Source organism: Mesocricetus auratus, unplaced genomic scaffold (assembly GCF_017639785.1).
Source record: "Mesocricetus auratus isolate SY011 unplaced genomic scaffold, BCM_Maur_2.0 Super-Scaffold_100003, whole genome shotgun sequence".
Lineage (NCBI taxonomy): Eukaryota > Metazoa > Chordata > Mammalia > Rodentia > Cricetidae > Mesocricetus > Mesocricetus auratus.
Genome location: NW_024429188.1, coordinates 92,701,988 through 92,726,113, shown reverse-complemented (window position 1 = coordinate 92,726,113; position 24,126 = coordinate 92,701,988). Strand labels below are relative to the sequence as shown.

Below are 24,126 nucleotides of genomic sequence, written 5' to 3'. Positions count from 1 at the left end.
TCAGCCTCAAGAGTGTAGGTAACAGGATGGGGGAATGGAGAGGTGGGTAAGTGAATAGCTAAGTGTTCAAACACATTTTAGGACAATAATGCATCTAACTTGTTTCTGAACAAATGACTGAGATGTCTTACCCTCATCTGATTTAAATAAAAAAAACTTGATAAAACTAATGTATAACATTATTCCCCACTGACAAAGAGTTAACATTTTAGTAATCTTGATAGTCTCCCTCAAAACAACTAGCACTGTGTGGTAGTTTGAATGAGAATGGCCCCTGCAGGCTCATATGCGTGGTGCCCAGCTACTGACACTGTTCTTGAAGGGTTAGAAAATGGAGCCTAATTGAAGGAGGTATGCCACTGAGGAGTGGGCTTTGAGCTTTCAAAAGCCCACACCAGGAGCAGTCTCTCCTCTCTCTGCCTGCTACCTGCAGGTCAGAATGTAAAGTTCTCAGCTACTGCCATAGCGCCATGCCAGACCGCAGCTGCCATGATGATCACGGACTAACCCTCTAAAACTGTTAAGCAAGGCCCCAATTAAATTCTTCCTTTCATAAGAGTCATGCTGTCTCTTTCATAATTATCATGATGTCTCTCCATAGCAACAAAACAGTAACTAAGGCATACTGCAATACCAACAATGGACTCAGAACTGCACATCAAAAAATTATAATAGAGGCAGGAGAGACTGCTCAGTATTTAAAAGCATGCAGTGCTCTTGCAGTGTTCACTTCCCAGTAACTCCAGCTCCAGGGAGTCTGATGCTCTCTCTCTCCTAGCGTTGAAAGGCAACTGCATATTCATGCACATACCTACATACAGATACATGCACATACCCACATACAGATACATGGGCATACAAATAACTGGAAATGATAATATTTGTAAAATAATAGTATATTGCATCCTATGTAAACTTCAAAAATAGATCCAAAATATTACAAAAGTACTAAAAAAATTCATTGAGTACAAATTTTTAAAAAAACACTTTCAAAACATACATGCTAGCTTATATACTAGGATCAAGAAGAAGCAATTTAATCAAGATTACCATTTCAATTTTGTGGAGAAAAAATAAATATTTAAATGTCATTACAATACAAAGTACTTACTGTAGTAGATTAAAATCAGTTGGTATTTCTGGAGCTGCTATCATTTCTTTATCATCTTCTGGAACACCCCAATGTCAGAAATATATTCATATATTTATGTGAGTAAAATGACAGTGTGCTTCCTCTGAGAAAGACGGTTCCTTTAAAGAAGAGAAAATACTCATTATAAATACACCACAAACATCAAGAAATATTCATACTCAAGAGCTAAATTCCCCAGTGTCTCTTAATGTGTTTTAGTAAATAAGTATCTTGCTCTTTCCCATTCGGCTGCATGTTAAGAACTATTACAGATCTACAATAATAACAGAGAAGAGAGGATTGCACCATACGTAGTTTTGTTTAAAATGACACTCTGGCCTCGTGCTTGCACACATGCATTGCTCTCCTCTCTCCTCTCTGTCCATCCATTAGTAGTCTAACTCATGTATATACAAACTTGTATGTGTATTCATGTATATACGCATACAACATAACACATACAAACATCATGCACATACAAATAAACACATACTAAAAAGAAAATGTAGCCGTCTTAATAAAGTCCTGATGTCCCTAAGAAAATTTTAAATCATAATATAATATGCCTAAATTATTTTAGCTTTTTATTGATGGTATTCAGACACGGATAAAAGAAACCTTTAAAAACATTTTAAGATATAATTTTAAAACACTTGATAAAAACATATAGCACAAAGCTTACTTTACTAATAAACAGCTGCCATGATAAATCCATGTTATGTTGAAAAGAGTGGATTTCCCTTAAGTTACCTACACAAGCAGCCTAAATATCATTAGTCAGCATGCTTCAGTGTGATCCCCAACACAAGAATGCTACTTGCCAGGCAGCAGTGGAACAGGCCTTTAATGCCAGCAGAGGCAGCCTGGTCTACAGAGTGAGTTCCAGGGCAGCCAGGGCTACACAAAGAAACCCTGCCGCCAAAAAGCAAAAGAGAAAAAGAGAGAGAGAATACTACTTGTAGCTACCTATGGTAGTATACACCTATAACCCCAACAGCCATGAGTTTGAGGCCAGCCTAGTATACATAGCAAGAACATGTCTCAAAAAGGATGATACTTGTCACAAAATATTTATAAGTCTGAGCATGAGAAAGGAATTACTTTCTAGGTTTGAAGAGCACAGGTGCATCTCCTAAATTAAAGAATGATCTGCTATCAAATGACTGGCATATTAACAAAATAGGGGGCAAACAAGCTAATGTCTGTCTTAAGATAAGAAATGTAAAATCTCTATTATTTATTATTGTGTAACATGAGTATGTGTCACATGTGGATGACTTCGTTGTAGTGCTGATTCCTTCCATATTTGTGTAGATTCCAGGGATCAAACCCAGGTGTCGGGTTTGAGCAGAAATGCTTTTTACCTGCTGAGCTATCTAATCTAACCATACTTTATTTACAGCTTTTGAAAGACAGTATCTCACAAGTCCTATACTAGCTTCAAACCCCGTATGTAACTGAGGATAACCATGAACTCTTGATCCTCCTGACTCATTTTCTTAGTACTAGGATTATAGATATACACCACCACACTTGTACTTTTATAGCTTTCGGTCTTTACGTTGTTGTTTTGTTTTTCAAGACAAGGTTTCACTGTGTAATAGCCCTAGCTGTCCTGGAACTAGCTCTGTAGACCATGCTGGACTTGAACTCACAGAGATCTGCCTGACTATGCCTCCCAAATGCTGGGATTAAAATTGTGGGTTACGACTGCTCGGCAGGGGCCATGGCATTGTAAGGACCACATCAATTTGAGGGTCACTACCATCCAGTCAGCTTTCAGTCTTATGTTTTGGTTTTTTGTCTTTAAAAAGAACCCAAGTTCTTGGTGGTCAACTAAAGTCAATGAGGGCCTGTGAGATGATTAAGTAGGTAAAAGCTCCTCCCGCCAAACCTGATAGCCTGAATTCCATCACTGGGACACACATGGTGCAAAGAAAAAACTGACTACCTCAAACTGTCTAATGACCATATATATATGCTCTAACATGTGCGTGCCCACACCTATACCCACACATTCCTACACACACATACAGATAAATACATGCAAAAATAAAAATTATTTTAAATGAGGTAGAAGAGCTAAATATCTTAGAAAACTCAAATATACCAAACTAGTGAAATTCTAACGACATTTTCCAATAAAATAGACACAAGGGAAAAAAGCTAGGTATGACGCTACACACCTATAGTCTCAGCAATCACAAGGCAAAGGCAAGATATATTCTAGTTCCAGGATAGTCTGGGATACACAGTAAGTTCTAGGTCCGTAGACAAAAAGAAAATGGTGAACAGAGAACAGAAAATAAGAAACAAGAAAAAGAGCAAACAATTTCCCTTATCAATTCATCTAGTCCATAAGAAGCACCAATTGGTAAAAACATGTTCAAAACACTATTTTCCTAGTTTATGTTGTCAGGCTAAAATAAAAAACAATTCTTTACAAGAAGTATTTACGTAGCATGACTGGTAGTGTATACCTCTAATAACAGAACTTGGGAAGCAAGATCAGAAGTTCAAGGTCATCTTTGGCTACATAGAGCTCAGGACTAACTTGCCTACCTGAAATTCTGTCTCAGGAAAAAAAAGAACATTCTGTGAACAGCAATATAAATAATTCAGTGTGAAAACATTGAATTTATCTTCCATCTGAAAGGTCCTCATACTGTGAAATCTTAACTACTACTATTAGTATGGTTTCCCTTATACCCTAAACTACTGTTCCCCCCCCAAGACCTTTTGGTGTGAAGCCAGCTTTTATTAACGTACCCTATATAACTGTCTAATATTCTATATTTCCAAGGTTTGTCATCACATACAGAATATATCTTTGTCTTCCTACTATCCTAGATATTTGATTTTTTATTTGATATTTCAAGGAAGCTGAAAAGTCACAGACCAATTTTCAACCAACACTTCAGGACATTAGGGTGGTAAGATATCAAAACTATATGGTAGCCATCTATGCTGTGCTACTGTGTCTCTGAGTACTTCACAACAAACGCTGTGGAGCCAGAGGTATTTTTCAATGATAGCATTCAATGATAGCATTCAATGGAACAACGATCTGTCTTATGGAACTGCCTATACAAGAAAAATGAAAATACACTGATTTCTATAAGAAAGCATATACCACTTAAAGCTAAAAATATCAAATTCCATGTATTTGGAGATATAACTAACACACACACACACACACACACACACACACACACACACACACACACACACACACACACACACACACACACGGCTGTCCTGAAATTACTATGTAGAACAAACTGGCCTTGAACTTACAGAGATCCACTTGCCCCTCCAGAGGGCTGGAGATATAGCAGAGCACTTGCCTAGCAAATACAAGATGTTCTGCTCAGTCTCTACTACACTGCCTCTTCACCAAAAATGTCTCTAAATATGCTTAACTCTATTATAACTTAAGATCAATGCTTAAATAAAAGCATAAAAGGCCAATCACTTCTGGAGTGCTGCAGGTTATTAATTATATATACATGTATATGCATGCATGTGCGTATGCATACACACACACACTCAAAGATCACAAGGTGGAGCTCTCAGCCAATATCAAAGAAAAAGTTTGAGGTCTTGATCACATATAGGCCTTCTCTGTAACTACTATAAAAGAGATGCGATCCCAACAACTGGGGAAGACAGCAGAGACATGAAGTGTGTACTAAATCTCCATTACTATTGTCCTTGGAAGGGCCATTAGCAGCAACAAGCTTCTGCATTTTCTTATTAAAGGTTATCTATATTTGTACATTTATGGACTGGTATTCCTATTTAGATTATACATTAAATTTCATAACAACAACATCTTCTGGGGCTGGGATGCACTGTGAAACAGGGCACTTGTATTCTATCTGCAGCAATGCATACACACACAGGGAGCGGGATTGACTTCCAATTCTGAACACATGAAGAAACTGATTATTAAAGTAAATAAGCACAAATAAATAGAAATAATTACATCTTTAACTTCAGAAACTGATTTGTAAAAGTCACTTAAACTGTACCACCAAATTGAAGCAAGCAAGAAATCTTGTATTTGGTGATAATGTTTAAAAAATAAGAGTAATTTTAATCTTTCCCTTGAAGAATAATTGTTTGAGATGACTTTAATTCAATTCCAAGTGATCTAAACAGAGAACAGAGTCATGACTAAAACAGTCACTCGGAATCCACATTATTACTGGAGAATATGGTAAATAACACCTAAGCAGCTGATGTGTTAATTCTATCACTAAAAATCTGCAGCAGCAAAAAGCTGGCAAATTCATGCACACCATGTCGTCATCTTATATTAGTGCTCGCTATCCAAAGTCACATTCTTCTACTCATTAGTATCATATCTAAGATATGCATACTCTTCCAAAATGTCACTGACATTATAATACAAGCACTAAGACTTACAAATTATTTAAATATCCGGCAATGGATTAAGTGGCTGTACATCACTATAAGTAATGAAACATTCACACAATGAAACTATAACTGTATCAAGGTAAATAAAATTTGATACATTTAAAAACTACTTACTATAAATTGCATGTGATAATAACAAGAAGAAACAGGAAAATAGGAAAAAAGAAAAGGCAAAAAGACCTAACATATCAGACTGACCAACATGTGAGTGGTTTTTCAATTTTTAACTTTCAATCTTATTGTTAGTACAATAAAGTTAAATTCTGAAAATTGTACTCTATCAAAACTTGCACAAGGCCCACACACAGTGGCACAGCCTGTCATCCTAGTAAAGGAGAGTCTAAAGCTGAAAAAGAACACATACAAGTTGAAGGTCAGTTGGCTATATAGTCAGTGGAAAATTTTTAAAGATGAGGAATTACAAAACCATGCTGCTAAAATCTGATTCATTCTAACTTCAAGTCCATAATCATAAAAAGTTAAGCATATAAAAACTGATTCCTATCATAAACTTTTCTTTCTTATGCTTGCCAAGTGTAGATGATCTGGGAACAGAGACTTTTCTCTTGGTGGTGCTAGAGATTTAACCTAGGGCATTGTACATGCTGAGCAATCACTCTACTGCTGTTATCTCTAGTTCAAGGAACAGAAACTTCCTTAAAGAGGACTAACAGGAGCAAAGGTAGGTTCCTTCATATTGGCTTGGCTATATTCTACAGTCTGTCAGTTAATCTCATGTTGCTTGAAACAGCAAAGTTATTGCCCATTCTATGTTAAATGTCATATGGCTAACCATTTAATATATATATATGTATATATATATATGTTTTTATACACACACACCTTTAAAAGGAGAAAAATGTGTTGTCAATTTGATGATTCATGACCCTTAAATTTTATTCATTTCAAAATATTTTTCTTTCCTCTACCAGGCTCCCTAATCTGTGCCAAAGTCTTCTAAATAAGACTGCAAAGAATTATGCAATGATGGCATGTACTCTGACCAGTAGTAAACTCTGAATCTAGCAGTTTCTTGATACCACGTTGCAGCTACCACATACAGTATTTGGGAAAAAATGCATTTTCCTTTCCACAAAGTGGATCAGTCCTAACGAATCCATAAGGGTAGCTCATGATCTAGAATACAGAAATAGGTAATCTGGAGAAGTTGTGCCTTAAAGAAAGCTACAAAAAAATCAATGGCATTTCCTAACTCAAGAATAAACCCCATCTCTACACTTGCAATATTTGAAAATAGTAACAAGGAAGTTAACACTCCAAAAGGAAAAGGCCTAAAATAACAATTAAATACATTAAAGGTCCCAAGACTTCAAAACTAACTTTTATGGGGCTGGAGAGATGATTCAGCAGTTAAGAGAACTTGCTCTTCCAAAGGACCTGGGTTTAGTTCCCTAGCACCTATGTCTGTAACTACCTCCAGTTCCCTTCTGGCCTTCACCAGAACTAGGCATGCACATGGTGCACATAAATATAATGCAATATAATATAACATAATATAATAGTCTTTGAAGAATAGCTTATTTTCAGAAGGAAGAAAGGAGTAAACTGAGGCAATTTACATAGATATAGCATGGCTACATAGAAACTAAATAAAGCCCTACAGAACTGGAAGCATTTATATGACTGTGAACTTGAGTAAGAATTAAGTACTAAGGATTTGTGTTTAACTAAGAAAGAAAGAGATGGGGGCTGAACAAGAAAAAATGTCCAACTCATTCCTAAAGACCCAGTACTCTCTGGGTTTACACAACACAATAAAGTTTCTGACTCCTCCACGGATTATACCCATCTGATACATACTTGTTTTATTTCCACATCTCAGAAACTGGAACCCTGCACATGAGCCACCAAAACAGTTTCCATGTATCTTTGAAGTTGGTCAAACTTCAGAGAGAGAGACAGAGACAGATTTTTTTATCAACAGCTAATAATTTTGAAAAGCTGTATCAATGTGTAACCTTCATTTTTTTGTTATAGTCTGTATTTCCAATGTCCTACAAATGTCCATGCACTAAAGGATTGGTACTCACCCAGGTAACACTGTTAGAAGGTACCAACAAGTACACCCTATTACCAGGTCTTTAGGTCACTGAAGGAGTGGTCAACAAAGGGGATATAAATTAAGAGAGAATAAACTCATTATGCAAAAGAAACTGCTTTATGGAAGAGTGCTCTCCCAGCACTCTGCCTTCAGGCTCATGTTGCGGGAAGTGGTTTTACTGTCATGGGTCACCATTATAATGCGCTACTTCAGCACAAGCCATCATAGATAAAAAAAAATTCCAAACTAGAACAAAAATAGATTTTTTTCTCTTTAGAAGTGAAAATATTTGGCAGTTTTGTTATAATGTCAGAAATCTCACTAAAACATCACATATATTAAGCTTTTAAGACTTGGCTAATTGAAGTATGTATCACATTAACATCATTTCCAACATGTTAAGACATTCTAAATAAATGACAAGTGTGTGTTAAAGTGGGCATAAACATTTCAATTTGGTAGAAGAGCAAATATATAAAGACATAAAGTTGAAACAAGGTATTTCAAGTTCAGGTGTTTACATTAATAAAGGATATACAGTGTTATTCAAGTAGATCATGGTATTGCTAGCCAACTTATTGCATGCTGGCTATTAGTCGTTTAACAGAAAATTTTAGGCAACAGCAAATTTGAAGGCAAAGTAGATGAAGACAAAATAGCCTTACCTAGATTTCAAGCAAAATCAAAATTCTGATTTTATAGAGTATTTGCAGTAAAAAGGATAGAATGAAAATTATGGTAATTGGTGAGGCAAAATCCAAAATTAACAAGGCAGAATAAGCTATCAGAGTCTCTCTAATATATTAACTCATTATTTCAATTTTTACTTATGTGTCCATGTGGGAGTGGATAGGTCATTTACTGAGAGGATGATGCTTCAAGGAAGTGGAAGGTTTAATAGAAAACGTGTGACGCAAAAAGTGAGAGAAACGACTGAAAGTGGAAGTAAGGGTACAAAGAGGAAATGCAGATGGATTGCCAAAAACAAGTTTGTACAAAAATGTCATAATGAAGCCCATTAGTATGTATGCCAATTAAGAAAGAAAAAATTTGATTTTACCTACTCCCAATAGATTACATCAAAAGCTTCCAGGCTAATTACGTAGCACAGATTTAATCCATAGCACCATAAGAAGAAGCTAAGGGCTAGAGAGATGGCTCAGAGGTTAAGAGCACTGATTGCTCTTCCAGAGGTCCTGAGTTCAATTCCCAGCAACCACATGGTGGCTCACAACCATCCGTGATAAGATTTGGTGTCCTCTTCTGGAATGGAGGCAGAACAGTGTCTACATAATAAATAAATCTTAAAAAAAAAAAGCTAAAATTGAGGGGCATTTGAGGAGTTGTGCAGAAACCTAACACAGTAGAAACTTGTTAAAATATATATGTATATGAAGAAAATCTAAATGGAACTACCAAATAAGGGAGGAGTAGAAACTTCTTAAAATGTATATGTATATATGAATGAAATCTAAGTGGAACCACCAAATAACAGGGGAGACAAAGCCCCATTTAGACATCTGGACAAATGAAACCCCCAGAGCCAGGAATGGGTTATATCTAATCTAGTTATTTGCCAAAGGGGACCCATGGAAAGCCTCAAGCAACCCAGGAAATTGCCAAGGCTATTGGATTTTCTCCACAAACTAACGATAGGGCCCTGTTATACAGAACACAACACCTACATAACCCATTGCACACAAGTCAAGCTGGTGCCTTCCGAGAGACTTCACCCTTACTGACTAAGGGTTCATGGTACTGGAGGTCACTCAGCATGCTATCAGGAGACAGGTAAACACCAACCCAATTACCCTTTGATCTGCAATGGTGACCTGCCTGCAAGATAAACTGATACTAGGGCTGGAGAGATGGCTCAATGGTTAAGAGCACTGACTGCTCTTCCAGAAGAACTGGGGTTCAATTCCCCACACCCGCATGACAGCAGACAAGTGTCTGCAACTCCAGTTCTAGGGGATCTGATGACCTCATAGAGACATACATGCGGGCAAAACACTAAAGCATATGAAAAGAAAAGAAATAATCAATTTTAAATGATTCACTGGTTCAATAGTGGCACCAAGCTTGTGGAACTAGCCAAGCACTATCTGACTGGGGCCACTGTCTGGTTGGATTTAAGGCTGACCCCATGAGATGAAAGCCATGCCCAACAACGCTCAGGTGGTCAAGAACCTGACACTAGATAAGCTATTCACCTAAGGGGGAACCAAATACTATTGTCTGCTAAAGGAATATAGCACTGAAATGGCATTCTACTATACTCAGATATGCTTCCCCGTGCAGTAAATAGGAACTGAGACCCACAATTGAAAAATATGCAGAAAGTGAGAGACCTTGGAACACTAAGTCCCAAATGGGATGTCTCCATCAAATTTCACATATAACACCATGCACAATGGTAAAGGACTGACAGCTTTCTTTGAGATTATAAACAAGCCAGAGAAGTTCTCTCTTGGCACTTTTTATCAACATAGTATCATGGCAAGTAACAGCCTAAGCAAATGAGCAAGAAAAATAAAAGGCTTGTGAATCGAAAAGTAAATTATCTTTGTTCCCAGGTGACATAATCTTATACTGTAGAAAACCCCAAAATTTCCACACAAACACCAAAAGTTAGAATTCAGAAAAGTTTCAGGATACAAAATTCAATGTTTACAATTCCCTTTATTTCTATACACTATCAATGAATAATCCAAAGTAGAAATTAATAAAGTAACTCCATCTTCAGTAGCATCCAAAGAATAAAATACTTATGAATAAAAACTACAGACAGAAAACTTTCCTGGTGAAAATGACTCACTGCTGAAAGAACTTAAAAACAAAGAGAAAGATACTTCATATCAATGGCTTGAAAATTAATATTGCAATAGTTATAATACTTAATGAGGCTAGCAGATACAATGCAATTCTTTTTTTTGTTTGTTTGTTTGTTTGGGTTTTGTTGCTGTATAAGAGCCCTGGCTGTCCTGGAACTCTCTCTATAGACCAGGCTTGACTCAAACTCACAGGGCCTGCCTATTCCTCTGGAATGCTAGGGTTATTAAAGGTATATGCCACCCTCACCTGTCTTAGATGCAATGCTTATCAAAATCAGAGCAACAGGTTTATAAGACAGAAATATTCTTCCTAAAATTCTCACAGAATTCAAAGTGTCCCAGACAGACAAACCAATTTAAAAAAGAACAGAGTAATGGGATTCATAGTGCTTGATTTCAAAATATGCTAGCAAGCTGAGTCCACACCTATAATCACAACACTTTGAAGCCAAGGATACATAGTTGAGACCTTGTCTCAAAAATATACTACCAAACAATATATTTATACACTGTAACCAACACTGTGCAGTACTGACACAAAGACAGAAAAATAAAGTAGTGAAATACAATATAGAGCCTAAAACTAAACACTCATATATATGACATAAAATTATCTTCCACAAGAGGAAGAACGTCAACAAATGGTGCTTGGGAATCAAGAACCGTATGCATAAGAACCCAGCTGCACACTTACCCAGTCAACAAAAATCAACTCAAAGTGGATTAAACACCTTTAAGACCTAAAATGTAAAATTCCTTCTAGAAAATAGAAGGAATGCTCACGCATTACAATTAACAAGAATTTTTTTAATGATGCTAAAGTAAAGTCAACGAAAGAAAAATAAGGCACTGGGTGTTGGTGGCACATGCCTTTAATTATTAACACCTAAAGCTATCCTCTTCTCTCCCCATATATGTACATGTGTGCACTTGTATAACTACACAAAAAAGAAACATTTATTAGTAAAGATATGGGGAAATCAGAATCACTTGCACTGCTGCAGGAACTGCAAAATGTTGTGCCATCTATAAAAAAAAAACAGAATAGAACTTGCTTAGAATTTGAAAACAGCTACCATATGGTTCTGTAATCTCATTTATGAGTACAAATACAAAGCAGAAAGCAATGCTTGAATAAGTATTTGCACACTCACATTCATAGTGATAATACTAGAATTACTCAAGAGGTAGAAGTAACTCAAATGTCTTTCTACAAATGAATGGATAAACAAAATGTGCTACATAAATACAACAGACTATTTACTATTAAAAGGGAACTGTCACGTAACATACAATCAAAATGAAGCCTAAGGACATTATGTTATGTTAAATGAGCCAGTCACAAAAAGACAAATACTGTGTGAGTCCATGCATAAGGTATTAAGATGTAGCAAAATCCACAGAAAAAGGAAACAAAGTGGTGGTTACCAAGGATACAGGAAAAAGGAAAGGGAAGTTATTGTATGGGTTTTCAGCTACAGATTACATGTAAAATTTTCTGAAGATGTATTTCCTTACAATGTAAATATACTATGCAAGACTGACTCAAAGCCACATTAACAAATATCATTTTAAAAAGGGTTAATTCATTAAAAAGATATTAAAATATTTTGTGTGTGCTTAGATTATTATTGCTTTAAACCTCACCAAAGACTCTACATTTTATGTTGTAACCCATTCAATTTTCACTGCCTATTGATGTCAATGTACTTTAGTATATACAAAGTAAGCAACACCCAATCTCAGATCCGAGATTACTGGACTTTTTAAAACTTTCCTAGACTATCTAAAGCCAAAGGGCTATCTTCTTTTTTGTTTTTTGTTTTTTTTTTTGTTTGTTTTAATATTTTTTTGTTTTGTTTTGTTTTGTTTTTTTGTTTTTCGAGACAGGGTTTCTCTGTGGCTTTGGAGGCTGTCCTGGAACTAGCTCTTGTAGACCAGGCTGGCCTCGAACTCACAGAGATCCGCCTGCCTCTGCCTCCCAAGTGCTGGGATTAAAGGCGTGCGCCACCAACGCCCGGCGACTTCTTTTTCTTTTTTGTTTTTTTTTGTTTTTTTTTTTTTTTGTTTTGTTTTTTGTTTTTTGTTTTTCGAAGCAGGGTTTCACTGTATTTTGGAGGCTGTCCTGGAATTCGCTCTTGTAGACCAGGCTGGCCTCGAACTCACATAGATCAGCCTGCCTCTGCCTTCCGAGTGTTGGGATTGCACCACCAACGCCTGGCTGTTATTTCTAAGTCATCATAAACACAATAAAACCAATTAAAGTGTCTTGCAAAAACATCCTCAAAAGGATACAAAGTAACAACTATGCAAGCATTTCATATTTTAGAATGCATTATCTAAAACAAATATGCAATAAAACTAATGTGCCTCTGCTTTGAATAAACTTAAAAGCATACAGCATTGATCCTGAAACTACAACCACTAAAAGATTCTTAGTTGAGTTATCTGGTATTATGACATACTTGGCTGAACCAATGGCTTGTTTGCTAAGCCATTGGTCAGGAAAAGAACCATGTGAATTAGAAAACTCTTTTACAGCAAAACAAGTGTTGTAATGATCTACTATGCACATGCACACCTATAAAAAACACACACAATAAAGTTATTAAATAAGGTAACAAGAATAGGAAAAAACATGTGTAAGCAGATTTCTTCATATATAAGGATCTCTCGTGTCTGTGGTTTTGACTTTGGTCAAGATACTCAAAATATCTCTTCCTCCTCCACACATCAAGGATTGTGCTTAGCTCTCCTGATTAATAATTCTCAATTAAAATGAAAAACAAAAGTTTTCTTTCCCCACCTACTTCATATAAATTATTCTGTTGGCATTTACCAAATATGCCTCTTATATATCATTTCCGTGAATGTCCTTGATTATGTCTCCACACAGGTTAATCTCATGTAACCTCCTTTGGCTAACCACAACAATTTACTACTTTGTGAATGTTAATCTTGATTGTCAACTTGATTGGACAGAAAAATGTTAAGGAGATTAGCAAATCATGCCTCCAGGTGTGTCTAGAAGGGCATTCCAGAAAGTATTAACTAAGGGAGTGGGAGGGAAACACCATATAGACTGCAGGCCCAGGAGGGATACAAGAGGAAGGAGGAAGCCCACTAGAGCAGACATTCTCTCTGCATTTGCTCTCTGAGTGCCCTTCTTACAATTGTGTGCTGAAATTTTGGAAACAGCCCAAAACAATCTTTCTTCCATTATATGTCACATTATTTTCTCACAGGGATGAAGTTAGCAACTTCTCATATATGTACATTTCTCTCCCAAAATTTACAGAGTAACAAGATTCACTGCACGACTTAAACTAGTTACTAGAAATTCTAGTATTTCATAGTTTTCATAACTTGTAGATCATGAAATAGTTCAGTAGATTCAACTGTGGTACCCTAACAAGACTACTTTCATGATTCCACCCACATAGCATTTAGGAAAAAACCATCAACATCCTGAAGATCTTCTGTTAGGTGGTCTAGCATTTACCATCAAGGTTTTCATGAAGCAGTGTTATCAACATACCACCATTCACACTAGAGAAATGGCTCAGGGGTTAAGAGCATTGGCTGCTCTTCCAGAGAACCAAGGTTCAAAACCCAGCATTACATGTTGGCTCACAGCCCTCTGCAACTCCAGTTCCAGAGGATCCAACATGTTCTTCTGACTTCCACAGGTACCAGGACAGCCATACCACCACTCCCATGAAATAGCAATATGTATGCATGAATGGAAGGATCTGCATTAAATAATTAATAATTCTGAATGGAGGCTGGTGAGATGACTCAGTATGTAAAGGTATCTCCTGCTACGCCAAAAGACCTGAGATCAATTCAGATCCCCAGAATCTGGAAGCTCAGTAAACTGTCCTCTTAACTTCAAACAAAGGCCATGGCATGCATGGGCATGCAAGGACTTCCACAATGTAATTAATAAAAATGCAATTTAAAACAAATGCTAAATGTTTACAAATGTAACTCAGAGGTAGTGTAACTTGCCTAGAACCACAAGACCCTGGGTTTGATAACTAGCACAACCCAGAAGAGGCAAGTTAAAGAAAGCAAGGGAGGACCAGGTGGTAGTGTCTGTTGCACACCATCAGTTCCAGCACTCGGGAGACAGAGATAGGCATATCTCTGAGTTCGTGGCCAGCCTGGTCTACAGATCGAGTTCCCGGAGAGTCAGGCCTGTTACACAGAGAAAACCCTGTCTCAAGAAACCAAACAAACAAAAAGGAAAGCAAGGGATGTGGGAAACACTAGAAGAACTTAAGTATTTTATAGTGGCCTATAGGACACAGGGAATGATGACATGACTGTAGGGTGTGGAGTCTTCGGAAGTTTTCTATATAATTTTAAAAGTTTTGAAATAGGAAAACAGATTTCTCCAACAAATGAAACTGAACTGTACTTAATCATGTGTATCAAATTAGATCTTACATGAGAACACAAAGAAAGCACTTAGTATTATCAACTAATGTTAAATGCAACACTTTTTATCCTTGGGGGCACAAATTCTAAGAAATCTAGTACACTTAATGTCTTGGGTTTGATCTCTAACTAACACACACACACACACACGGAGGAAAAAAGCAAAAAAAAAATAAGCCTTCATACTATAGTTTTAACAATCTCTTCTAAATTTGCTTTGTGTCACAGGAGAAAATGAATAATTATGGTAACACAACGACGAATCAAAGTTTTGAGCTGAGGATGCAGCTCAATGGTAGAATGTTTTCCTGGTATGCTGAAGTCTTGAGTTTAGAATCAAGCACTATTATATAATCAAAATTTAAGTATGAGACAATTAGCAAAGAAATGGTTTAAACATATGCTAAAATTGAAGAGATGCAAATTAAAGACAGAATATCACTATGTCTATCATAATTACCACAATTTAAAAAACAACATCAAAGCCAGCAAAGACACAGAGAAACTGCCCCTCACATATTTCTGTTGGAAACATAAAATGGTAGTAACTCTTGCAAAGAGCTTAGAAGTTTCCTTAAACCCTGGACATGCATTTACCATAGCAACTAGCAAATTCACTCCAGAGCATTTATCTCAGAAATGAAACCTACTGCTATACAAAACTGTATGTATTTAATAGGCAAATTTTGAAAGAAATTGCAATGGACAGAATTATGTCCCACAGAAATTCTTAAGTTGCGGACAAGAGTGATGGTGCAAACCTATAATATCAGCACTTGGGTAGGATTATTAGGAAGGAGGAGCATCTCAAATTCTAGGCCAGGAGGTTACAGAGCAAGACTTTGGCTTCAAAATAAATCACAGGCTTAAGTCCTAACTCCCAGTACTTGAACATCTGAAATCACTTGAAGTGGGGGGAGGGGAGGGTTACAATAATTACCAAGTTAAAATGAGGTCATTAGTGTGAGCCTTAAAACAATGAATATAAAGAGGTCTTAATAAATGGAGATTGGTAAATTAGAAGCACAGGGAAATCACCACATGAAGATAAAGGCAGATCCTGTCACATTACTGATAAGCACTTTGAAAAACAATTTTAAAAAGAAAAATGAATGCAGAGAAACGTTCCATAAACTTAGAACACCAAAGCATATGAGCAAGCTGCCGAAAAGTAGGGGAGAAGGCATGAACACAGAACTCAGAAGAAACCAACTGTGCCAACACCTTGATCTTGACTTCTGTCCTCCAGCATTAATTTGTCACATTGGATCATGTATGCAAAAGTGTGGGAATTTGTTATGACAACCCCGAAAAAATCATTTGGACCACTCCAGCAAGTGAATGGCTAAACAAGCGGTGCTACAGTTACACCTAAGAATATACCTAAGCAAAGGAAGAAACAAACTGCTAAAATACAATAATTTCAATAGATCTCAAGGGAACTATAGTGAATTTTAAAACGCACATCAGATTGTCCACTGAATGATTTCCACTTACCTCACTATCCTGAAAATGTCAAATTATGAACAGATTACAGTGGTTAACAGGGACTAGGGGCAAAATAAATAAGGCAGGTAGACGACTGTAATAAATGAGTACCAAAATGGTCCTGTATAATGAGATGGTGGTCACAATCATCTATCCACACATGTAACAAACTTGCATACAACTGTGGCTAGAACATAGCTGTCAGGTGAGGTAAGATCCTAGGATAAATATTCAGCACTACAAAAAATATTGCATAGAATACACAGTCACATTAATGAAATGAGTATATGCATGACACTGGTAACATCTGGGTCAGCTCCAGACAATTCAATACACTGTGGGGAGGCAGAAGGGGGAGCTAGGTTTGTACTATATCTCTGACCTGACTGGAACTCTATATGGCTCAGCAGGTGAAAGGGCAGGACCTGAATTCAATCTGATCTACATACACAGAGAAACACACTATGACACCAGCATGCACACATACTAAGGAAAATGCAGGTTCCTTTTTGAGACAGTCTTATTGTGTAGATCTCGCTAGCCTTGAACTCACTATTTAGACCAGGCTTACCTCCAACTCCACCCCCTCCTAAATGCTGGAAGTAAAAGTGTACAATATCATGCCCAACTATATTACAATTTAAAAACTTTTAAAGATCAACACAGTATTGTTTCAAGCTACACAGATATTAAGAAACAAAAATTTCACCAGGTGTGGTGGTGCATTCTTGCAATCCCGGCACTCGGGATGATGTAGAAGGATCTGAGTAAAAACACAGCCCAGGCTATATAGCAAAACCCTGTCAATCAAAAGTTTTGGGGGATGTTGGGTTTTTTTGTTGTTGTTGTGGTGGTGGTGGTGTTTTGGGTTGGGGGGAAGGGAGATAGAGAAGAAAAACCCAAACTCCTGGATTAAATCAATTTCCTGTACATTTTCTCCCAAATTTATGCCTGTCTTTTTAAGTTAATCCACATTAATAGCTGTTCAAAACATAAAAGGGAATATACTCATAAAATACTCTGCATCACTCAATTTAACCATAAAAGGTTCCATTTCCTTCTGCTGCATTTAAGTAGACTATCTAAGCTACCATACAGAAATCCCTGAAGTAACTTACATCCTCTATGGATGCATTCATACATTGTATCAGTGCAAAAAAAGCAATAGTTTCCTTAAATTTTCATATACAAAATGATCACTAGAAAAATCTTGAGCAAAAAAAAATTCTCAATAGATGTATCTTACCAGTAATTTTGTTTTAAGACAATAATTTATATTCAGTAATTATAGTTACTGAAGTGACTGTAACTCTCCCAATCTGTAGATCTCTTTAATGACTAAAGGAGGGGAAATTATTATCTTTAAGAGAGCAGCTCTCTTTGGCCTGGGTATACATATCTAACATGTCACTTATATTGGTTTAACAAAACGATGATTGGCCAGTAGTCAAGCAGAAGTATAGGTGGAGATACTACACTAGGTGAATTCTGGGAAGAGGAAAGGCAGAGTTGAAGTCATCAGACAGATAAGCAAGATGACACTACCTTACTGAGAAAAGGTACCAAGCCATGTGGCTAAACATAGATTAAAAAGTATGGGTTAACCAGATGATGGAGGTGCATGTCTTTAATCCCAGCACTCAGGAGGCAGAGGCAGGGAGATCTCTATGAATTTGAGACCAGCCTGGTCTACAAGAGCTAGCTCCAGGACAGCCTCCAAAACCACAGAGAAACCCTACCTCTATAAAAAACAACAAAAAAATTATGGGTTAATTTAAGTTATAAGAGTTTGTTAGTAATAAGCCTTAGCAATAGGTCAAAGAGTTTCTAATTAATATAAGCCTCTGTGTGTTTATTTGAAACTTAATGGCTGCAGGACTGGGTGGGACAGAAAATTCCATCTACACATGCACAAGGCCCTAAATTCAATTCCCTCCATGGGTGAAATGGGGATTGTGGTAATGGGGATTAAATGTAATTGGCCCTCATAATCTCATACGGAGTGGCACTATTAGGTGTGCCTTTGTTGGAGTGGCTATGGCCTTGTTGGAGGAAGTGTGACATTGTGGGGCTGGCTTTGAGGTTTCCTTTGCTCAAGATACCACCCAGTGTCACTTCCTGTTGCATGCAAGATGTAGGACTCTCAGCTATAACTACAGCACCATGCCTGCCTGGACACCACCATGATCCCTGCCATAATCTACTGAACCTCTGAAATTGTAAACTAGCACCCCAATTAAGTGCTTCCCTTTATAAGAGTTGCCATGGTCATAGTGTCTCTTCATAGCAATAAAAACCTAAGACAGGGATATTCTCCAAAATTATAGTATAGAAAAGAACCATATGAAATGTTTAAGATACTCATATGCACTTGGGAGGCAGAGGAAAGCGGATCTCTAATCCTCATGTAAATATTTGAGTTTGAAGCCAGTCTGGTCTACACTAAGTGAGTTCTAAGACAGCTAGGACTGTTACACAGACAAACCCTGTCACAGGCTCCACATCCAGGTACTCTGAAAATCTGTAAATTTCAGCAATCTATATTATACACAAATGCCCTGGTACAGCTTCCTAAACTATGGCTGCATAAGGAAATGTGGAGGTCATGACAAAGTTGGCAACAATAAAGTGTTTCCAAACACTTAATAAAGAAAAATTAATTTAAATTCAAATATGTAATGAATCCAAGTTGTTTGTCAGCACATTCCCATGCTGCAATACAAGACTTCATCGTAGCCTTGTTTTTCAACATGAAACATCCATTTCACACAGCACATGCACTTACACCATGCAACACGAACAAACCATTTGAAGCATCTCAGGTCAGATTTGATACTGCACCTTTTGAAATGCAGTCTGTACTTTTAATTATAGAAAGCAGACTTCCTATTTTCATACTGTTATTCCTCTGCATGTAAGTATCAAATTAGCATATATTTGGATTTCTCTGTGTTATAATGTTTAATTTTTAAAATTGCTGTTTGAGTTACTGGCTTTTCATTTTAAAAAATTTAAGTGATTTCTGCCTTGAGATTATTTCTAACAATTTCTAAATTTCACTATTTCATAATTCTGCCATTTTTTGCATGCTATGTACTTATGCAACTAGGCATCCTCAGTATTAAGGATTATAAATAAAAACCAAAATACTGATCAAGTTAGAAAATCATTCAAGATTTAATTCTTAATGTAAAAATAAACATATCCCTCCCATTAGTAAGCTAATTTGATGTTCTTTGGGTATATGTATAATAACTAAGTGTGTTAGGATAGGATTTATTTAATTTTATTGTGTGTGTATAAGTGTTTTGCCTGAATGTTTCTGTGCATCCCATGTATGCCTGGTACTAATGGAGGCCAGGGAATCAATTCCCAACACAGCAGTTTGCAACCTCTAGGTCACAACTCCTTCACATATCAGACATCCTGTATATCAGATATTTACATTTGGATTATGTTTTGTTTTTCAAGACAGGGTTTCTCTTTGTAGCTTTGTAGAGCAGGCTGGCCTCCAACTCACAGAGATCCGCCTGCCTCTACCTCCAAAGTGGTGGAATTAAAGGTATGCACCACCAGCACCACCACTGCCCAGCTTACAATAGGATTCTTAACAGTAGCAAAATCAGTTATAAAGTAGCAACAAACTACTTTTATGATTGGGGGTCACTACAACATGAGGAACTGTATTAAAGGGTCACAGCATTAGGAAGGGTGAGAACCACTGTGTAGACCATCACCATGAGGAACTGTGTTAAAGGGTCACAGCATTAGGAAGGGTGAGAAGCACTGTCTAGACCATCATCATGAGGAACTGTGTTAAAGGGGCACAGCATTAGGAAGGGTGAGAACCACTGTCTAGACCATCATCATGAGGAACTGTGTTAAAGGGGCACAGCATTAGGAAGGGTGAGAACCACTGTCTAGACCATCAACATGAGGAACTGTATTAAAGGGTCACAGCATTAGGAAGGGTGAGAAGCACTGTCTAGACCATCAACATGAGGAACTGTGTTAAAGGGACACAGCATTAGGGTGAGAACCACTGTCTAGACCATCAACATGAGGAACTGTGTTAAAGGGGCACAGCATTAGGAAGGGTGAGAAGAACTGCCCTAGATCTGGAGTGAAAGAAAGGCATGAACTGACATGTGGGTACTGGAGATGGAACCCTGGGTCCTGTACAAAAGCAAGCAAGTGCTCTTAACCAGTGAGCCATCTCTCTAGTCTACCCCCAACAACTGATTGAAAATAAATTCCTTTATGATTTATTATTAGCGAATGTTTGGTATTTATACCTATATCACCTACCTATATATTCAGAGTCAGGTAAAACGGGTCACAGGTAGGAAAATGTTAAGAAGCCCGCCCTACTATAGATAGATCCAACTATCACATTAAGGAAAGGTACTGCAAGTCACAGAATCAGCAACCTATGATATATAGGATGACCCAGTTTTAGAGATGCTGAAGGCATGGATAGGAGAAGAAGTAAACACATTCCCCCTTCCTGCCTTGGGCCACTTAATCATCTGAACCTCATTCACTCAAATGCCAGAAACCCACAGGTCAATGATGCATTCCCCAGTATGTCCTTAAGAGGCTTCCTAATGACCAAGCCAACAACGGCCAATAAACCACTCTTCTTCCTTTAAGATAGAAAGCTGCTTTTCCAGGACTGATCATCTCCAGTCAGACCCGGGTGTGTGGTGGCACCTGTATCACCCCAGCACTCGGGAAGCAGATACAGGAGGACTGCCACAAGGCTGAGGCCAATCTGCTCTGCAGAACCATCTGTAGGCCAGATACTAAAATCAAAATAAAATCTCTGGAATCATTCTGCATAATTTTCAACCTTCCCTCTGGAATAGATCTTAGCCCAATGTTTTCTACATGAACACTAAGTTTCCACCAGTTTCTGCCAGAAGAACCTAAAGTGTACTCAAATGGAAAACTGTTATCAGATTTTTAAGAAAGGGTATATAGCTGGACTGAAGAGTTGGCTCAGTAAGTAAAATACCAGCTATGAAAGAAAGTCCAATGACCAGAATCCAATCTCTGGAATCCACATAAAAAGCCTGATGTAGCATGCATCTATAATCCCAGAACTCCTGCAATGCACTGGAATGTTCACCTGCCAGTTAGGCTGGAGTATGCAGTACAGCAAAGTCTAGAGAAATCCTTAACTGGGTAGAAGGTAAGAACATAGGTGGTGGTGGCACATGCCTTAAATGCCAGCACTTGGAAGAAGCAGGTGGCTGGATCTCTGTGAGTTCCAGGCCAGTCTGATCAACAGAGTGCCAGGACAGCTGGAGCTATACAGTGAGACCCTGTCTAAAAAGAGACCAGTTGTTCACTGACTTCCACACAGCACATGTGTACATATACATACACAAATAATAGTACCAATGCTGTAAAGAGTATATTATTTAATTTGGGAGCTTAAGAAAGAGAGTGGGTACTCTCTTCTTACCAAGTAACTACAACTCCAAAGCACATGACACTGTACCAACCTGTTTGGAATCAATGAAACTGAATTACAAGGCTCATTTCAAAAATCCAGCTAACCTTATATTGTATTCTCCAGTCTATTAATATAATCACCTCCTTATACTCAGGCTCCAATTGTTTGTATTTCCCAAGCTTTACCTTTAGCTTCTTTTTCCTTAAGGCTAATACAAATCAAACATGACTTTTATTTTCTATATTTTTTATATTTCTTGAAAATTTCATAGGGCTGGTGAGATGGCTCAGCAGGTAAAAGGCTCTTGCTGCCAAGCCTGATGACCTAAGTTCAATCCCTAAGTCCCACACAAAAGTAGGGAAGCATTAAGTTCTACAAAAACTGTACTCTGTCCTCCCAGCACTCAAGGGGCAGAGGCAGGCAGATCTCTGTGAGTTCAAGGCCAGCCTGGTCTACATAGTGAATTCTCAGGATAGCCAGGACTAAGTAGAGAGACACTGTCTCAATACAAATATAGATTATGAAAGCCACTGTCAGATGAAAAATTTTTTAAATTTTTTAAGTAAATATCAGCAAACCTCAGCGGCCAAACATATGTGACGGATATAGAAATGTTCACTGTACTATTATGTTTGTTGGATTTTTTGTAATAATGTGCTCAGAGAAATTAGTAGTCATTCTTCTATAACTCTGTGAGTACAGTGACAGTCTTAGACAAGCAATTATTATAGAGTACACAAACATTAACATGCATAGGATGCCTCAGGTTACAGAGAAGTTGCTGTGACAGGAAAGGGGAGCATAGAAATGGTTCCAGGTGACCCCAATCTAAAATTAGAAGGGCATGTACCATTTATGCTGCTAAGTGGGTACAAGAGTATTCAAAGCATTATAAACACTACAAGCAGTGAACAGGCATCAAACAGCCTGGTATATTCAGAGAACTAAAATTGTGGGATCTAAGCCCAATTTATGAGGGAAAAAGGAAGGATGGTTGGTTTGAAATGGCCTCATAACTTCTACTAAACCTTAACTACTATCTCCTCTGTGAAATACACACACTTAAGTGTCAGATAACCATCTCTCTTTTGATATACTGTATACAAACATCCATATTACAATAATTTTGTGTTCAAGCCAGAAATGGTGATGCATGTCTTTAGTTCCAGCACTCAGGAGGCAGAGGCAGATGGATCTCTGAGTTCGAGGCCAGCCTAGTCTACAGAGTACATTCCAGTACATGTTCAGATGTTGGGCATGATGCCCAACAGCTTTAACCCCAGTATTCGTGAGGCAAAGACAGATCTCTGTGAATATGAGGCTAGCCTGGTCTACACTGCAATTTCCAGGCCAGCCAGGCCTACACAGTGAGCCCTGTCATTAAAAGAAAAATAAGGACTAGAGAGGTACCTCAGGGGTTAAGAGCACTGGTTGCTCTTCCAGAGGTCCTGAGTTCAAATCCCAGCCCCAACATAGTGGCTCACAACCATCTATTATGGGATCCATTGCCCTCTTCTCTTGTGCAGACATACAGGAAGACAGAACACCTGTATACGTAAATAAATCTTTTAAAAGATGACATGTACCATAGTAGTTACTGTATTAACATAGAGCATTGCTTAAATAACGTAACCATGACCTTTCCTTATAAATAAAAAATACTACACTACCTTCAAGAAATATTTTGTACCTTACTATGATCTTACATATAATTTCATGTTTTGTTAAAAATAAAATTCCTTTTCTCCTTTGGGGAAAAAAGATGGTTAAAAGAATAAAGAAGTGGGGATATATTCATACCTATTGTTCTGCTTCTTCTTTTCACTTAATGATAGATACTGATAGATACTACGTTTGTGGGGAAAAGAAAGTAATGTTACTGGGCCTTAAACCCCAGAAATTTTAACTTAGATTTTTATATATCAGCACATTTTAGTGCTACATCTTTTGTGTTTATAAGCCCAGTGATTATCTCCAAAAGCTTGGAATATGGGACCTGGAATTTTTTTTTACTTTATACCTCTTTGTACTGAATTTTTGATTAACATGAGCTAAGATCATTATGTTTCTACAATTAATAATAGTTATTGTTTTATTAAGTAACATACTCTAATATCTGAACATCATCTATAGACATGAGGACCATGATTCAGAAGCTATTACATCTCCTGGATACTCTTTTATAAAATACACAACCCAAGAAAGACAAACACTTCAAAAGAATTTCATTACAAGGGAATTTCAATAGTTTCACCTACAATAG

The 24,126-nt window shown here is 37.3% G+C and overlaps 1 protein-coding gene across 5 annotated transcripts in view; it reads right to left on the bottom strand.

The window, feature by feature from the left end:
• Positions 1-24,126, bottom strand: part of Stag2 (stromal antigen 2) — a 127,007-nt gene that overhangs the window by 73,215 nt on the left and 29,666 nt on the right. For all 5 annotated transcript variants that reach the window (XM_013118246.3, XM_005076827.4, XM_013118247.3 and 2 more), the window contains exon 2: positions 1,112-1,251. In XM_013118246.3, the coding sequence (XP_012973700.1) occupies positions 1,112-1,155 (44 nt within the window). In that variant the 5' untranslated portion in view covers positions 1,156-1,251. The remainder of the gene's footprint in view (positions 1-1,111; positions 1,252-24,126) is intronic.